The sequence below is a fragment of the Etheostoma cragini genome, chromosome 11, assembly GCF_013103735.1.
Source record: "Etheostoma cragini isolate CJK2018 chromosome 11, CSU_Ecrag_1.0, whole genome shotgun sequence".
Lineage (NCBI taxonomy): Eukaryota > Metazoa > Chordata > Actinopteri > Perciformes > Percidae > Etheostoma > Etheostoma cragini.
This window is the reverse complement of record NC_048417.1, coordinates 8,693,434-8,712,356: the sequence shown is the minus strand read 5'-3', so window position 1 is coordinate 8,712,356 and position 18,923 is coordinate 8,693,434. Positions and strand designations below refer to the sequence as shown.

Below are 18,923 nucleotides of genomic sequence, written 5' to 3'. Positions count from 1 at the left end.
CAGATTAGTTGAAAGTCACAGCCCACTTATTGGATTTTTTTAACCTTTATGTTGCTTTTGACTTCAATAGAAGTGACTTCAGACCAAATCAGTGCTGAAATATTGAGTCTAATAAATCATTAAAAATATTTATTGTTAATCCTTTTAACTTCACAGAAGACAAAACAAGACATTATTGGCTCTATCCTCTAAAACAGGGGTCTTCAACACTTTTTATGCCAAGAACCCCTTAACTGAAAAAGAGACGGATCAGGGACCCCCATCGCAAAATTATGTATTACATTGTGTAAAAATTAAGTTGCATATTAAACTGGGTCTACTCTAACATATAGGATGGCCTAAAGTCTTTATAAATACATTTTGGCATAGAATACTAAGCTATTATAATAAGAATTGTTGACATGATTTTCTAAATCATGTTTTAATGTTAATATCTGTGAATGGCTATCTTAGTGACTACCTTACCTATAAGCCAGTGTGCTTATGACCAATGTTTTTTTCTCTACTAATCATATATGTTGGATTCATGTCGATACATATTAATTTTCTTGGAAACTTATAATCAACAATAATTTGGTGGCCCCCCTGCAGTTACTTTGAGGACCCCCGAGGGGTCCCGGACCCCCAGCAGATGGATCTCTGCTCTAAAATATAGGGACTTACTGCTTTTTGATGATCTTTAAAATCAAATTTAAATTCAAAATTGTAGGTGTTTGGGACCATTGCAAAGATAAAATGAGGACTTTTACATGTCCACTTTTAATGTTTGTCATTCTATTTGACAATTTAAACAAAGCACTTCAGGACAATGCTGCTTTTCATCACAAGTGACTATATTCACCCTTTCTGCTGCTGACTAGTATGTACATCTGTAAAGAGTTGTGTGAAATAACATTCTAGAGTAGAAAGTCTTAGCAGGGGTCTGTGGTTTAATTTCGATCCGTTTTAGGAGCCACGACAACATAATCTGAAGGAACCTCCCGTCTCCTTTTAGAGAAAAGTCATAAATGACTGAGAAATTGAAAAAAAAACAAAAAAAACATTTGTTTTCTGCTGTAATGGTCGGTTATATTTGTATTTAATGCTTTTGGCCAATTGTGTTGTTTAAACTACTGTGTGTGTCCCCATGCTAGATGATATCTCTAATTTATTGGCCTGATTTGTGTGAGTGAATGCGATTGTGTGTGCAATGATGATGAATGCCAGTTAGTGTTGTTAAATTGCTTTGATATTGATAGAGTTCCTCAAAGAATATAAAAAAAAAAAAATATTGTAGATTTTGATTCATATTGTGGAATTAAAACTGAGTTGATCTCGAGTTAAGTGCATGGCTCATGTACTGTACATCACAGTGTTTCTGTACATCTGGCATAACATGTCAATTTGGACTTTGTGGACTTGAGAACAGAGTAGTTTTATTCTAGTGGCAATGGTTCACGTACGTATGGACCAGTCTGACAATGTGTATTTGAGCCACGTTTGAGTTTGTGGAAGAACCTCACTTGTTAAACATCTTGATTTAAAAGTTTAACTGTTTATTGGCAATAAACAACTATTTTAATGTTTGAACTTCAAATACAATATCCAGTTGACAGGTAGGGTTGGGCATCGAGAACCAATTCCTACTTGGAATCGTTTTAAAAATTACTATTCCAGTAGAATCGTTTGGATGATTTTGGTTCCAAATCCGATCATCGCCTTCCAATTTAAAGCATGCATTAATGCGTAAGTTTTGGTTCCCGTGCAGCCAGGCGCTTGTTGTGTTGCAGCGCTGGAGCACAGTAAGCGGTGCGCTAGTGTTGTTTTATTTTACATTGAAAAAGCCCTGTAAAACACCATTGAATCTAAAATAAAACGTTCCTCTTATTTGTGCAAATAGACATGTGACCCGTTTCAACTCCACCCCTCAAAAAAATCGGAATCAAGAATCGATAAGAACTGGAATCGAAATGAAGATGCGGAATTGGAATCAGAATCGTTAAAATCCAAACGATTCCCAACCCTAGCAACAGGACATGAGGAACTGATAAAAAAGTTCCTAAAATCAAAAAAATCGTACTCACTTGGAGTCTCCGGTTTTCTTCAAAAGTGTTGCTGCTTTCTGCACGTCATACTGGTGGTCGCTTGCTAGTAGCACCGTCCTCCGTTTTTACATACAGCACGATAGAACTTCTCTTTTCCAGCAGTCGACTCGTTCACTAACATCTATTTGTAGTCTATAGCCGTGGTTCTCAAACTTCTTTCAATAGTGTGCCCCTTTGTTTCTTTAAGCTAAGTACCCACTGACTAGCGCTAATCATTTTTGGTAGAAATAAAAAAAAAAGTAAATAAAAAGAGGACAGTACAGCGCAGTCAGCTGTTACAAACAGCCTTTAATGAAAAAAAACATTTCAATGTTAATGAAAAAAACTGTAAAAAGACAAAGCCTTGAAAAAAGATGGTAGAATGACGGAAGGAAGACAAAAATAGGTTGAAAATAGTATCTAAAACAGCAAAAAAAGTCACATAACTTTAAAAAAAATTTAGAAACATGGAAAAAGTATGAAAGAAAGAAGGAAGGCAGGAAAAAAAGGCGGCGCCACAAATGTCACATTTTTGGTAGGAAAAAAAAAAAGTCTAAAAAAAAGAACAATGTTCTGGAAAACAGCTTTGTAACTATTAGACATTTTGTTATGTATCTCAAGTACCCCTGCAGTCCTCAAAGTACCCCCTACGGGTACATGTACCTCGGTTTGAGAAACACTGCTCTATAGCAAGCAATACATTTAGATGTGGACACTCATGAATTACTGACAATAAGTAGCTAAGAACACTTTATTTGTCACATTAAGAATTCAGACACTTAATATAATATAAGAGACACTTGCAGTCCCTCAGAGTCCTGGCATCTGGCTGCCTTCAAACTCGTCCATGCTTCCAGTTTCCGCTTTATTGTGCACCGATAAAAAATAATAAAAATAGAGGGGTGCATAACCTGACGTCATTTTGACGAGATCTACGTCATTTTGACGTCAAATTGTCGCGTGACAGGTCAGGACCAGCGACTAAAGAGGCCTTTACACATCAATACAAGCTCATCCAGGAAATTGTTTAGTTGGGGTACAGATGTGTTCAAAATAGTAGCAGTCCAACATCACTAACCTCATAAAACATATTTTTTGGTAGAAGTGATATTTCTACATGGCAAATAATTTACTAGTAAGTGTAGTAGAGTCAAAGAAATCCAACAGACCCAAAAGTCATGACATGCTGATCATTCTGCGTAATTGAAAGGCATGTTAGAAATAATAGCAGTGTTGTGTTCAATTAGTAAGGTGATTGATTCTGTGATGAAACGGGTGTCAATTATGGCCCATATTAAAGGAAGGAAGGAAGCAAATGCTGGTTATAGTGTATTTCACACTGAAAAACTCAGCAAAATGGGTCGTTCCAGACATTGCTCTGGGGAACAGCGGACTCTGCTATTGTAGCCCATCTGCTTTGCTGCATACCTCGGTTGTAAAGAGTGGTTATTTCAGTCAAAGTTGCTCTTCTATCAGCTTGAATCAGTCGGCCCCTTCTCTGACCTCTAGCGTCAACAAGGTATTTTCGCCCACAGGACTGCCGCATACTGGATATTTTTCCCTTTTCACACCATTCTTTGTAAACCCAAGAAATGGTTGTGCATGAAAATCCCAGTAACTGAGCAGATTGTGAAATACTCAGACCGGGCCGTCTGGCAACAACAACCATGCCACGCTCAAAATTGCTTAAATGACCTTTCCTTCCCATTCTGACATTCAGTTTGGAGTTCAGGAGATTGTCTTGACCAGGAACACACGCCTATATGCATTGAAGCAACTGCCATGTAATTGGTTGATTAGATAATTGCATTTATGAGAAATTGAACAGGTGTTCCTAATAATCCTTTAGGTGAGTGTATATTGATCACCTTAAAATGATCATAGATCAGACATACAAACACAATTTGCAATTATCACAACATACATTTGTTACATGATTAGTGTTTATTTAAAATACTCCATCTGCAAATGTTTTTTTTTCAATTAAAAACAAAACACATTTCACAGCTAAGTAGCCTACATAGTAAGCAATGTAGTTGTTCTTCCTCAGCTGCTCTTCCTCATGTAGTTTGTTTGAAAGCTCTGGTAGGGGATCTGGCACAAGTACAGGATTGCAAGTCTATTGACGGGCTCAGGATGGATTTGAGGGGCACAATACTGAGGGTGGACCCAACCAACATGTCATTATGTCAACCTAACTGCTACATTGAGCCACTCAATAAAATACTGATCCAGAATCTGGAGGAAAAAAACACTCCTTATAGAGCACCCAAAGGGTCTGTAAAGTAAAACTGACCCCAGCTGACTGAAGGTTTGCTTACAAGTCCTGTGGAATATGTATAGTTTAATAGACATGCAGTGTGCTCAATCCAATATGTGTAGATAATTTACTGAAATAGAATCAAACACCACTGGAATTAACAGTAAAACACATCTTCTAGAATCCTTTTTCTTTCTTTTTTTTACACTCTCAAAAGTTACTTCTGGTATTAACTATGATTTGCAAGCAACAGCTTTTGCATTCCATCAGGGCTTATTAAATGAGAAGTCTGGTGATATATATATTGTTATTGTAAACAAATCCATGAAAAAACCAAAACTACCAATGAATTGATCCTATTAACAAATATTGTCGATATATCTCATTCCTCTGTGACAGGGACAATTCAATTTAGTGTCAAATCATAACAGTTCTCTCGGGACACTTTACAGAGTAGGTCTAGAGCACGCTCTAATTTACAGATCCACAACAATTCACCCATGAGCAATTGCACTTTAAAACTACAATTTAACAAGCAGGAACCTCGAACAGAACCTGGCCTCACCTGGGCGGCCTTCTGCCTCGACTGGACCGAGACAGAGCTCCATTGTTGTCCAAAAACTATTAAAAGACATCAATGAACCACAATGTTGCACTGGCTGGGATGCTCCTTCATCACTATGAACACACATAACCAGTAGTAATGTACTGTACACTGTTTATTTTAAGTCAAACCCACACACAGCGGCTTGTTCCTGTAAAGTCTCACCAAGAGCGACAAACGCGTATCAATCCACAGCTAAAAATCCAACAAACACACTTTTTCCTCCCATTTGAGCTAATGTTAGATTAAAAAACTACAGTGCATGCCGTTTGAGGAAATTACTGAGCCTTTTTATGAATTTATTGTTGTTGAGCCATATTAAATATATACTGTATGTCGTGTTTATGTGTTCAGTACAAACCAACGGCCTTGAGACTGAATACCACAGACGGGGTAAGCAACTCAAAAAGTACAAAGAGAGACCAACACATGTTGGTTTTGGTTTTCTCATGGAATTTGGTGACAATTTACAAATAGGCTGCCTGGGATAATTCAAATACATTTTGGAAAAATTACATTTTCATGACAATACAAAGACAACCCTCCAAGATAACTGCAGTAGACCAATTCCTACTCAACACTTTCTCCAGGACATAAGGGACAGGTAAGAAATGAATAAGGGATTTGTAAAACCAATGGTTGTGTGGTGAACTTTTTAGGTTAACACCTTATTTTCATGTGTAATTTCTCAGTCAGTTCTACAGCTGTAATGCAAATTACCGGCAACATTTCAAGCCTGAATCCTGCCTGACGAGGACCTGCTGAACCTGTGAGGTTGACATCTGTCCGGGGTTTGGTTGTGGGTGAGCTGGGCTTTTAGAAAACAGAGGGCAGCAGTCTGGCCTATGACAGCACTGCGTTGGAGCGTCGTATACCTATCAGGTTGTCTGCACTGCAGGATCGTCTCATCGCTGCACGACTCAGGTCCTTATACTTGTCTTCACATAGTCTTGAAATGGCCTGGACAGACAAATTCAAACTCTGTTAGTGATAAGTTGCCATGGAAAAAAAAAAAAGGTAATTGGATAATTGTGTTTTAACCAGAGGCGTTTGAGTTCAAGAACTCTGCAAGATCAGAAAATGACAAATGGGTTCCTGTGCAGTGGGCTCGCTGCAGAGCAGAGAGGTAAATATATGTCGTAAAGAGCCACACTGCAAGACCAGAAACTGCTGGTCAACGGCTGAGGACCTCACCTCTAGTTTCTGGGCGCGTTGGTTGTTGAGAGGCTCCAGGGGGAAGCTGAGGTTGTTGTCATCAGCCAGCTGCCGCAGATCAAAATAGTACTTGGCATAGACACTGGCTGGCACGTTGATATTAAACTGGAGAAGTTCCAGGAAGTGGCGCTCCATCTCATTCCTGAAGGGTAGAAAGAGACCTGAGGGTTATTCCAGACCGCCAAAAACCTTAACTCGACTCTAGAACTTTAGGACAGTGCAGGGTTTCCCGCAGAAAATTTGTTAGTTAAGTTGGTGGTGTGGGGGGGGGACTTTACACTTTAGAGGAAATATAAAGTCAACAGCACCGCCTCTCCATTAATATAATATCACAGCAAATGTCTGCGGATGGGAGTGTTGTCGGTTGGTGCCATAAAAGTATCGATGTTTGGTGCCCAGTTCTACGAGGGAGAAAACTCGCAGTAAATAATTATTAACCTCCTAGGTAAGTGAGCCATCTAGCCTCCATTTGAGCTTCTTTCTACTTACTGTTATTAAAAAAAAAAAAAAATCTTTAAACAATCATGTTTTTTCAAAGCCACTGTGAAGATGGTCAGTACTCAATACAACAGTCAGAAATGCTAATCACAAAACATTTTGATCAGCCAACAGGGATACTGAGGGTAAACTGTTGACAGCTATTCAATAGAAACAAAATATACCTCTTATTTCTATTCTTCAAGGAAAACATTTTTCTTTATCTGTTTACATGTGATATGATTTTACTAAAAAACGGTAGCAGAACTTTGTCTGTGCATTGACTTCATACATTCGAAATGGGAAGTGCTCATGGAGTGAGAAGGAATCAAAAATCTCTTCCACAGAGACATTCACACAAACATATTTGTTGGCAATCAGACATGTATCTCCGAGCACCCACTTGGAGTATGACAGCTCATCTTTTCCAGACTACAACCTCCATCATCCTTCCTCATCATAATCATCATCATCTCAGCCATGAGAAAAGCTAAGGGAGGTGGTCACCAAGGAGACAGCATCTAGGATGCTTTGTTGGTCAGCAAAGGTGGTGAGAGTGAGCGCGAGTGTGTGTGTGATGTCTGGTCTCCCAGGGCAACTAATGGAGTGGGTGAGAGCCAGGGCCATTATCTAGAAGCAGTGAGAGCACTTGAGACCCTACCCTGTATTTCTCTCCGTCTGTTTCTCTGTTTCTCTCTCTACCCTTCTTCCCATCCCTCCATCCAGACCCAACCAGGCTCACAAAGACACTTGAATAGCAGCAATGAAATCAGAGCAGAGAGAGTGTGGGTCATCCATATATGAGAGGAAAGAGAGAAAGAGTCAGAGAGGGATGGGGACTCACGGACATGCAGGCAGTGCACCCACCTTTCCAAATTACAAAAAAAACAAGCAGGCACTTTCGACCTCTTTTATACACATACACACACAGACACACAGAGAAAAAGCAATTGTAGGAAATCAGTCAGAGGGCTCGGAGTGCAGCTTCTGGCCTCTTCACCGGCTTATAGCCCGAGAGACAGCAGAGATGGTACGGCCGCCATCCATCCCAGCACTCTTCTACTTTAAGTGCATCTTTGTTTTATTTCCTTTAGTAGGTGGGGGCAAGCTTGTACAGCCAGAACCATGTAATATCTGTTAGGAATCAATTTTTTTCTCAAAAATCGGGAGCTCAGAAACAGAAGCAACACAATTTAGAGTTGAATTTGAAATGTTACCACAAGGAAACAACAATTTATAGGGTAAGCACCGTTTTTTTCTCCCTAGTTTTCTATGTTTTAGTGTCTAAGTGACTAATGAGAAGAATAATCTTTGAAATTGGTCCATTATTAAGCACGATTGCTGCAGTCGGCAGCGGCAAAACAAGCTACAATGTAAGTTTAGTAGCGCAATTGTCTAGCTTGTATTTACGTTCACAAAAGTGCTCATTGTGCCACTGACCGGCTCAGAATAACATCAATCTAAGAAGTGTCTGACAACATTATGGAAAGGATTTCTAAGGAGGTCGACCATTCTGTTGAAGAGTAAGATCCTTTTTTAAAACATAAAAACCTCCGCTAACATGCGTTTGCTAAACCTACCAGAATCCATGTAAATAAACAGTAGTTTTAGCATCGTAAAACACACTTCATTCAAAGTTGACAGAAACAAACTAAAACTATGAAAAGCTGTTTTAGGTTGTCTTTCCACTCTTCCAGCCATTACAACGTTGGTTGTAACAAACACACAGTTTACAGATTAAACATATATGTTGGCTCTATACACGTTATAAGTATGGCTTTGTCTGGTGGGTTTGTGCTAGCAACTTCAGAGCTGTTTCTGGTTAATCAGAAAGGTCTTAAAGAGGTTTTAAAAGGTCTATCTCTGCAAGGATCCTTTTCATAATGTTGTCAAACACTTATAATCTGAGTCCGTCATTGGCAAAACGAGCACTTATGAGAAGGTGAATACAAGCTACACAATTTAAATATTAACCTACATTGTAGCTCGTTTTGCTGCTGCCAACTGCAGCGATCTGGCTTAATTCTGGACCAATGTCAAAGACTGTTGTTCTCATCAGACACTTGGACACTAAAACATGGTAAAATAGGGGCCAGGTTGAAAAAAAACCGGTAGGTACCCTTTAAGATGATTTTATTTTATTTTGTTAGTTAGTTAGTTAGTTAAATGGCCCGATACTTGTTAGTAAATTATTTAAAAATGGGTCTGAATCAAGGTGGCAGCAAAATAGCCCATGTGTCCTTTTTCCTAACCACATCCTCCAGCACTTCCTATAGGATCCAATGCAGTCCCAGGCCAGGTAAGTGTGTGCTGGCTCTTTCCCTGGAGTTTTCTCCCACCTAGACAGGTCTATCTAAGAGGGTTGTCCAGGAGACCTTTTGAGCAGACCCCCCAAAAACTAAATTTGTATTTTTACTTATTTTCAGATTTCCCTCATTTCACTAAGGGTGAATGATACCAATCCTAGAAGGTTCACGGTGAGATTTTTCAGGGGACTACTTTTGCATTCCTACCCAAGATGTTTTGCTTCACCACGCATTAACTTTTGACTACCCTCGCAAAACATGTTTTGCGTTACATCACACACTTTTCATCTTCCATCTCTTCTGAGCCACTTTTTTTTTTTCACTTAACTTTGCAGCCCAAGCAATCAGCTCGTTGCATTTTACTTTGAGCTGGGAATTATGCTGATACACTGCTCAATATGCACATTCCTATATCTCATTAAGGGTATAATTAATGCCCTATTTCTTAAATGTGCAAAAAAAGAGAATGTGCGATGTCAGAGGTTTGCATGAACACTGAATTAGCAGAAAATCTGCAGCTCCCTAGTAGCGTTACAAAGAGAGAATGTTAGTTCAGGGACAAACAACGGGAAAATACAGCCTTTATTGTGGTTACAGTCAACTTTGGCTACAACCCTTCCATTATTCTGTATTTTTATTTCTACCTGTAATAATCTACTATAGTCCTGTACCAAATCGGTTTAATCACATCAGATTTACATCTACAATTACATCATGGTCTGGTGTCTGCATATGGGCGGTAAGGGATGTGTGAAGTTGTATGAAGAAGAAGTATGAACCCTTCATTGTGTCATTTATCCTACATCAGACAGGTTTGATATTACCCTTGTGACAGGCTGGCGGTGGTTTACTATAACTCTGAAGTGAACTAGTCTGGTTGAACAGGTTTCGTTTTTAGAGCAGCCTGAAAAAGAAATATCGCCATGGCTGCTCTCGAGAACTATAAGAAAACATTTGGTTTCCAAAATTCATATGAACTAGTTGTGATTGACAACGAGGTGAATATGGTCCAATAAATTGGTAACCTCTTTTTGTTGTTCTTTTTTTTTTTACTTGAAAGTTTTAAAACTCCATGCTACCTTTTTTTAATTATACTTGAGTATAACAATCAGTCCAAAGGGTCGTACTACAATCGCAACTCAAATGTAAAATTCTATTTTCAGAACATGGCATCTAACATGACAAATATTTTCTGCAAATGCCTCCCACCACAGAAATTTATTGAGATTGAGTGATTGAAACCCTCAATGGAGCTTTGAGCCCCCAACGTCTCCTTCCAGGCAGCGCTGCAACCGTTGACTTCCAGGCACCTAACCCTAACCATTGCCTAATCCTAGTGCCTTCCAGGCAGAGATGTTTGGGGCTTAAACCACAGATAAATGATTGAAACCGCTGATTCTGTTTCCATCTTCCTCATATTCAGGGATTTTCGTGAATAAAACCACAACAACTCACATATCCTCCACAGTGATGTCTTTAAGGATCTGGCAGTAGTCGACGTTCCACACAGCCTGGTCGTCCCAGACTTTAGAAGCCAACAAGATGGCTCCCAGGACGATGCGCTTCCAGTTGGCGGGGCAGATATCCAGCTCAGCATAGGTCAGCAGGCGCTCCAAGTACACCTTGAGGTAAAAACATGTTTAATGGTCAAAATTTTAATTGGGAACTGATATTTTGTCTCAGCTGAATTAATTCCATTATTAGTGTCTGATATGGTGCCAGGGACAACAGCTTTGAGGACAATGATATAGTCTTATTTATCTTTCATACATTACTTACTGGAAACACGCCAAAGAAAATCAAACACGCTGGTGACAAAAAAAAAATACAACATTTTGGTCATATTATTTAGGGCCGGCTCGCTAATTTGAAAACATAACACCTGTGCACCTCGGTTTGAAAAATTGCCAGTCATGTTAGATTTAAAACGGCAGAGAAACAGTGAGAGAAATACATTGGCTTTCATCGCCACATTCTAAAACAAATCTGTTAACATCATAATATAATGCTTTTAATCTTCTCTAATGTGAAGACTGTTGTGTGATCATAACACATACACCTGTAAAGTGCCATTTGGGGAAAATCAATTCGTAAGCGTTCACTGCCCTCTGGTGATCAGTTTATAGTAATACCACAGTATTTACCTACATGGACACAAAAAAAAGAAAAAAGGAAAAAAAGAAAATAAAAGAACTTTGCTTCTGTGTTCTACACATTTACCAAATGCAGTTTCAACATGGGCTGGGCAATATGGAGAAAATCCTACAACACGATATTTTGGACCAAATACCTCAATATTGACACAACAACAATATTGTAGTGTTGACTATTGGTGCTTTCACAAAATACTTACACAAGGATATTTTTTAGATTTCAGAACTATACAAATATTTAACAAATTATGCTAAAAGCATCTTGGCAAATGGCCTCGGACTGATATATGATTCTAAAAGTACCTAATAAAAATATATTTATAGAGTGCCTGATTTGATAAAGACTGTACCACAAAAAAGTAGACGTATTCAGTGATCTAAGAAATTTGCACTAAAATAAACTGACTTGAGTGCCAGGATTTCAATAATATGATCATTATTCAAACTATATATTGGTGTCAGTAAAATCAAAAGCAGAGAACCAGTCTTACTAGTGTAACAATGGCACATTCTGCAGTGAGCTGCGCGGCGCTGAAGAGCGTTCTGACAAAGCGGTAGATCAGTTTGTGTTCTGGGTCTACACGGGAGTAGTCGTCTGCCACTGGCTCTCTCTGTATGGGACAAACAGTTCACACACACACACACACACACACACTGAGGAAAGCAAGTAAGATGTATGAATTTATTCAACAGAGTACACAAGGGATAAGCCATTGTACCATCTTATCTTTCATGTTGGCGTATGGTAAATGGTTTTCAAGTTTTTAGGTTCTGATTCACAAAAAAGTAATTGCAAATTGCAGCAAAATCTTAAAGCTATTCAGGCCGACTGACTGGTTGGATAAATGGACTAAATAACAGATAAATGACTGAATGAGTCAAAAAACACTCGCTTGTTGATGGGAGCCAGGTGCTGAGATACTGGCAAAAAGTGACTATTACAGAATTTGAGGAAATCCCATCAACATACTCACTGATAAGGGGTGCAACTTCTCATCAAAGATGTCCAGTGACCTTCCTGAGTCCCTAAAGAACACACAATACACCTGTCAAACTTCTCACACCGGTCAGTTTTAACAATATATAGTGCCACAAATTTAAAATGTGCGCTTACCTGTTTTTGATGTGGTAGTATATTGCTAACGTGACACTGGAAAGACAGAAAAATTAACATTAGTTTTTATTTAAGTTATGTAATCCAAAAACTATCTACATGTGATATATGCTGTGTGTGTGTCTGTCAAACAACTGCACATGCTCAGCAAGGAGGCTTTATTTTAACACACACAAAACACAGAAACACACACACACACACACACACACACAAACACAGACACATGCACAGACACACAGATAATCCTGATTAAAAGCGTTTCTCCAAATTTACTGAAATAATGTCATTACAGAGGACTGTGCTAAATTACGCGTTAGAGCATCTGTTTTAGTCACGCATCTGTTTAGTCACACATCCATTAAGTATTACTTAGGATTACCACACTGTGATGCAACAGGATTTTCTCATGTAAAATGAGAGACTTTTGGACATCACAGCCTTGTGTGTTTCTCTGTGTGTGAAATTCTCTCACCATTTGATTGTGCTTTTGAGGTTTGGCTGGCTGACGGTGTTGTCGTCTATGAAGATCGTGGAACAGGAGCTATATTTCTTTGACATTGGACCAGGCGATACCTTGAGACATTAAAATCACACAATCAATAACTTGAACTGATCACAGCAAAGGAAAAGTCTTGGTGGCTGCAATTCTTTAGACTGGTTCCACACTTTTGAAGAATAGGTCCGGTTTGAATCTAATAGGTCCGGAGTTAAGGTTTTCTACTTGAGCTAGATTTACTAGCCTTATCTGATTAATCAACATTATGAACCGCTACTATTGTTGGCAAAACGTCCACCATTCTTTTTCACAGTCAACTCTGTGTGCTATTATCCAATGTGGTTTCACAGGCTTTTTATTTTTTTACAATGACATTCTGGATTTGGAACAATTGGTTAACACAAATATACTGAATACAAAATATCTACTATCAGATGCATAAACCAAATGATGAAACAAACCTTAACTGGCCAAGCTACATTGATAAATGACCTCCAGGTCAGTAAAGAAAATATAACTTTGCACATATAATCGATTCAGAAATCAGATGTATGCATTTATTATATTTAGATTTTGACTTACATGACTGATATGATTTATGTGGTTGCTTTTCCTCTTGTCTCGTACTGTAAAGAAGAAGAAATGTCCACCAAAGCCCAGTTAGAAGCAGGAATCAGCGTTATCAATACCTCAACCCCTGAAAACACATTTGTCTTAACACATTCAACAACAAATTGTGTTTCAAATTAGTGTGTTTGCTCTTCAAAGTATCTTACAGAAGATAGCTAATGTGAATTATCGCTGTGTGTGTGTGTGTGTGTGTGTGTGTGTGTGTTTGAGATGTAAGGATTGCTCACCGTCTGTCTGGGACTTGCTAAGGAAGATGGTGCTTGCGCGGGCGTGGTCAGACGGGTTAGACTCTAATGCCAGCTCTGAGAAAACAAGAAATGTACATTAGCGCTCGCTTTGACAATCTGTCAATAAAGGGACAGCGTGTACTACTAAGCTCTCCCTTGTAGGTAGTGATAAAGCCAAAGGAGAGAACAGGAAGCCATTAGCTGAGGCATCAATCAAATACACTGGTAATAGCACTTAGTGTAATTCGGTGAACTCACACCTATAACTTTTGTATCAATATTTCGATCACCTGGTCTTTAAAGTGACAACAGTTTGACTAATTTTGAGTGATCAAGTACCATATTAAGGCTTTTTACCTCAACAAATGTGCGTTAAAAATACTTTACTGTATTTTTACTGTATGTATGTATTATTTTGGTTGGTAAAAACTACACTAAAAACTTTGTACAGTATGTGTTGTGTATATAGTAGACTTATTGGTAGAAATTTTTGGCTAAATATTTGTGGATATAAAAATCTTCAGACAAAACTGTAAATTCAAGCAATGCAAACACAAAGACAGCAGTGGTTTACACACAAGCAGGACTTTAAGAATTGTGATCTTTATCTAAATCTGGGCGGACAGCACATTACATAAAAGACTGGGGATTATGGGATGGCCGCATTTGTGAAGCAAGGACAGCAAGAGGAGACATGAGGAATGCAGGAAGGACTGTTGGACAGATTCTGACCCTCACCCTGCCAACAGCTGCTCTTGCCAGACTGCACTCACACACTACTGTCCACAACAATATGAATGGGATAAACACTGCGCATGTCTGGGAGTGAGGGGCGACACTAGGACTTACAGTACACAATTGAGTTTGGGCCTATATCACAGCAAAATATCTGACATGCACGTTATCACAGTGTAAGCAAAAAAAAGTACCATTTGCTAACCTTAGTTTACTCTTTAACAATGGGCATTGTGATTCTAAGTTAATGGCACATAACAAGATGCAGTTTGTGCCCAGTGAGCTTATTTAAAAACAAGAAAAAAATGTTTGGTCTGGCTAAGGAGTAATCTCTCTCTATTTGTACTTTGTTTCCCCCCATCTCACTCAAAAATAGGCCATGGAAATAAAATGGAGGTTGGTTAAAGACAACAACGAATGAATGACAAGGAGCTTGTTTTCATTGCTAATTTATGAATGGTTAATTTGATGCCAATGTGATCAACATGATGCTGTACCCAACTAAAGAGTGCAAAGAATGTCACAATGATGATGATGATCATCATCATTGCACTGCTAGCAGCTCGATGGCAACCAACACGTATCGTAACTTGACAATAGCTGAATAGGGTGTGTATATCCCTGCAGTTATGAAAGAGAATATATCACATAGTGGTTACACTAAAGCAAAACCTTGTTTGTGTGTCAATATTTGTGGACGGGCCCCTTATGTTGACACAAATAACTGTGTGTGTGTGTGTGTGTGTGTGTGTGTGTGCACATATGAAGTGGTTATTTTCTGATTCTGTCATCAAAGTTTGTTTGCTCGGAGACATGTTTGGAGCTTCTTCAATATGGCGGTGACTAGATTACGATTAACCTCCCTTTAAACAAACACAATGTAAGTGACCTGCACGAGCTCACACACACAGGAAATGTTAAGTTTGAAGCTATCAATTTATCACTGGTGTTCAGGTGGACACATACCATCAGGGACTTCTCTGTCGCTTATATGCTGCAGGTAGGGCACGGTGTTGTCATCACTCACTTCGGTGCTGGTCTGGAACTCTTCCAGCCGCTCTGCCGGTTGTCTCGATGGTAGCTTGGGGCTCGACTCGGGAGAGGCGCAGCATGACACCGTATTCCCCATCCCAAACCGGGCGTTAGCTTTAAACTATTGCCAAGTCCAAGTAGTGCAAATATTTGTATCTAGCTAAAACAAGCTTCCCCCAGCTTCATAAACATTACCAGGCTTCTGTAAGTATTAGCACACTACCTTTGCGTGCTAAATCGCCGCTGTCCACCAACTCCCCGGAATCGCATTCCTGTCCATTTGAGGGAAACGTCTGTAGTAAAGAGGAGCTAGTCACACATGCAGAAAATAGGTGTCGTCTCATGTAATATTCGACGTGTTCTTGTAATTAAAACAAGCGGTTGTTAGTTAAATGCAAGGGGTCGCTAATTCATTCATTCATTCAACATGCTAGAGAGGCGCTGCTAGGTAGCTAGCTAAGTAGCATTATGGTAAGACAGCTAGCTAGATAACTAGTTGGCTTATCGCAACTTTTCTTCTACTCAATATTAATTACAGTTTTTGCTATCGTGTAAACACAATCTACTCTACCAGATAAGCATGTTACGACTTTAAAACGCAAAATTCTGGCAAACACATTTCACGACACTTTCCAAAGAATCCCGCAGATATCTTCGTGCCCTCAGGTCGGTGTGTGGCCAAATCTAGCCCGAGGTTTCTGCGGCCTCCAGTGGGAAATAAAGGTAAAAACCCAAGAACGTAACAGCTATGCAATAAATTCTAAATTAGGTCAGATTGACTACGCCCTGCCACAGTTCCTCGTTAGACAACCAACTCTAGTAGCTAGAAAGAATTCCCCCATCAGTGCCTTCACCCCTTCAGATTCTTGTTGGATCATAGACAGTTAAAGAAAGTGGTGGATGTAGCTTTGGACAGTTAGCGCCGCCGCCGCCATCTGTTGCCAAAGCTCACGTACCGCACTACTTGGCACAGGGATTTTGTAGAACCGCCCACTTAGGCATTCCATTTACTCCAACTGGCTAATGAATCAAAACAAGGACATTTTGAACCCGTTTATTGGTTAAAGGAGCTGTCTGTTGGAGACAATTTAAACCGATGAACTGTATTTACAACTCTATTTCTGTATCATCACCGACCCACACCCTTTTTTGACAGTGGGAACTGAGGCCCGTCCTCTATTGCACCATCAATTCATCTACCTGCCTGCCAATCAAAACTTCCTTCTCATTCATGCGATATGAAATGAGCTTTTCCATTTTCTGCTACTTTAAGGGAGTAATTACTATTTTGTGTTATATTCCTCTGACAGGTATAGTTACTACTTTGCAAATACAGGTTTGTATGCTGCATACACATACATTCATCTGTAATAGCCCACTGCAATATAATAAAAAAATATCACATCTGCATATTGAAAAACAACATTTTTAATTTTTTTTTAAACTAAATGTCTATTTATTAATGTCAACACATGCAAACCCAGCTTTTCAAAATGGTACTTAATCAGACTAATTTGTACTTGGAAACTACCTGTCATACCTGCCTTTCAAATTTACAAATTACCCCATCATGGTTCCTTAGTGTCATTCATGAATGGATTGTTCACATTGGTTAATTCACAATAAAATATATTACAATCTTAACGAGTAGTTTATTGCAACATAGCGTGTGTTTACAAAAGAGTGATGTAATGTCAGAGTAACAGCACTTTCCAATAATGGGCTGGTAAAGTTTTATAAGGTGGCAATGTTGAAACAAACTGCATGTAACTCATCATTTGGTGACATTGTCTTTACAAGATACTATATAATACATGGTTTGTAAATGTATACCTTGTAAAAGTGGCAATATATAAACTGATAACATTAAAAGTTAGAAAACATGTTATTATTACTGTTCTAGAAATTCTTTGTATATACTTTTACACACATGGATATCAATCTGCTTCATGCACAAGTGAGTCCGGTGGGTATAAACCCTTCTGGCACAGACATGAGAACACTTTTGGCGGTTGGAAAGGACAACAACAAAACATTATTACTAGGTTCTATTCAGCACCGGCACTGGATGAGAGGTGGTTTTCTTTTTTTCAGGATGCCAAAAACAAAAGTTTTAATCTCAGTAACTCAGGTATCATAATTAGCTTGGACATCCAGACCCAAATCTGAAAGATTAAGGGTCTAGCATCAAGTCATGAAAGTAGCCCATCTTGAGGGGCGGAACCAAGCGTGCATTTGATAATATAATTGCACGCAATTGGATAACACTACGACCAATTACAAACACACACAGGCTGCAGTCTTCAGAGCCCCATTCACTTAGCTACCAGCGGCGCTAACTGGTAGATTAAACTGCTGTCATCTGTTTAGCTTGCCTCTGGCCTGCCTACTGCATATCAGATACACCAGTGTAACTGGTGCAGCTCGGCTACAAGGCTATAGTTAATGAGCAGCATTACTCGATGACAGAGTAACTCGCTGAGCAAATTAGAATTGTGCTCTTGCAAGAACTATGGATTTCAAAGATACATCATAATTGCATTGGTTTAAAAAAGCTTTTGAGTGCTCCCCTGGTGCTACCCAGCCCCCTATACACATATTTAAACCCCCGGCCGTGATTACTCATCAGTTATTTCTTAATAGTGATTCTATTAAGTTTGCTGTTTCCTCTCGTCTAAACTAAGCTTTATAATCAGCAAGGCCAAAAGTCTGGTTTGTGAGTGGGGGTCTGATTACTTCTACATTTTCAGATTTCTCTAAACCAAACTGTGACAAGTAATAGGAAAACAAACCAGGGACAACACATACAGCTATGGGACATGCCAATGTGTTGTGAGTCAATCCAAGATGATTTAAAGCCTTCTGAATTACTATGCAGTATGAGGTGCTGTGTGATTTCTTCAGCTGATTTAACCCTTTAATCATCTATAAATTACAAATACATACTGTACAATATCAACATGTTTTAAAATAGAAAAATTAAACTGGCAGAGCTACCATGAATTTAAAAAGTAATCATAACACATTAAAGGAACACACTCTAATTGTTAGAGCGAGCATAAGTGCTCCTAAAATTTTCTCTCAGCTTAAGAATGAGGTTGTGAAACTCAACTCTAGGTCCACTGACTTGCTTTAGGAGCTATCAACATAACAAACCAAAGACCATTGTTGAACAAAGACGGGTTATTATTGCACACTCAGATCCGTCCACATTTGATCACACGACTGAAGTTCATTCTTGGTCACGTAATGACGTAACTGAGCAAACTGCGGATAAAGACTGAGAGATGCAATTACCAACTTGTGATAAATTAATAAAGCTATTAAGTGGACTTTGAGTTAAGTTGATTATGTCAAACTACCAAGGTTAAGAGTAAATGTTGATGCAGCTCAGAAATAGAAGCTACCAGGATATAACTCAAGGAAACATAAGGAATTTGGAGTTTCTATAACAAAATCCCAATAAGTATCTTAAACTTAAAATTTGTTTAGTTTTTTTGTTCAGGTTAGTTTCCAAATTAAGCATGCATCTGAAATTAAAAAATAATGTAACTAGTCAAGTAAATGCAGTCAACGTACAATAAAATAAAGATAAAAAGGGCTTCAGTGCT

General features: G+C 38.8%; 1 protein-coding gene and 1 long non-coding RNA gene across 2 annotated transcripts; one reads left to right on the top strand and one right to left on the bottom strand.

Moving 5' to 3' along the window:
- Positions 1–91: 91 nt before the first annotated feature.
- Positions 92–1,328, top strand: LOC117952437. Its single transcript, XR_004658406.1, has 2 exons — positions 92–199; positions 656–1,328. It is a non-coding gene; the product is annotated as an uncharacterized LOC117952437 (long non-coding RNA).
- A 2,713-nt stretch (positions 1,329–4,041) lies between these two features.
- On the bottom strand, positions 4,042–16,267 carry ccnyl1 (cyclin Y-like 1). The gene is made up of 10 exons (XM_034884728.1): positions 15,247–16,267; positions 13,546–13,620; positions 13,271–13,314; positions 12,665–12,765; positions 12,193–12,228; positions 12,053–12,104; positions 11,570–11,689; positions 10,381–10,547; positions 6,122–6,284; positions 4,042–5,887 (listed from the first exon to the last, which is right to left on the bottom strand). Exons 1-10 carry the CDS (start codon positions 15,407–15,409, stop codon positions 5,771–5,773), a joined length of 1,038 nt encoding a protein of 345 aa, XP_034740619.1. The 5' UTR covers positions 15,410–16,267; the 3' UTR covers positions 4,042–5,770.
- Between the last annotated feature and the right edge of the window lie 2,656 nt (positions 16,268–18,923).

Excerpts from the sequence above, each read along its gene's own strand:
- ccnyl1 (XM_034884728.1), bottom strand. The coding sequence starts at position 15,409 with ATGGGGAATACGGTGTCATGCTGCGCCTCTCCCGAGTCGAGCCCCAAG. Across the intron at positions 13,621-15,246 it reads CGACAGAGAAGTCCCTGATG|AGCTGGCATTAGAGTCTAAC; the intron begins GTATGTGTCCAC and ends TTGTTTTCTCAG. Across the intron at positions 12,766-13,270 it reads ACATAAATCATATCAGTCAT|GTATCGCCTGGTCCAATGTC; the intron begins GTAAGTCAAAAT and ends TAATGTCTCAAG.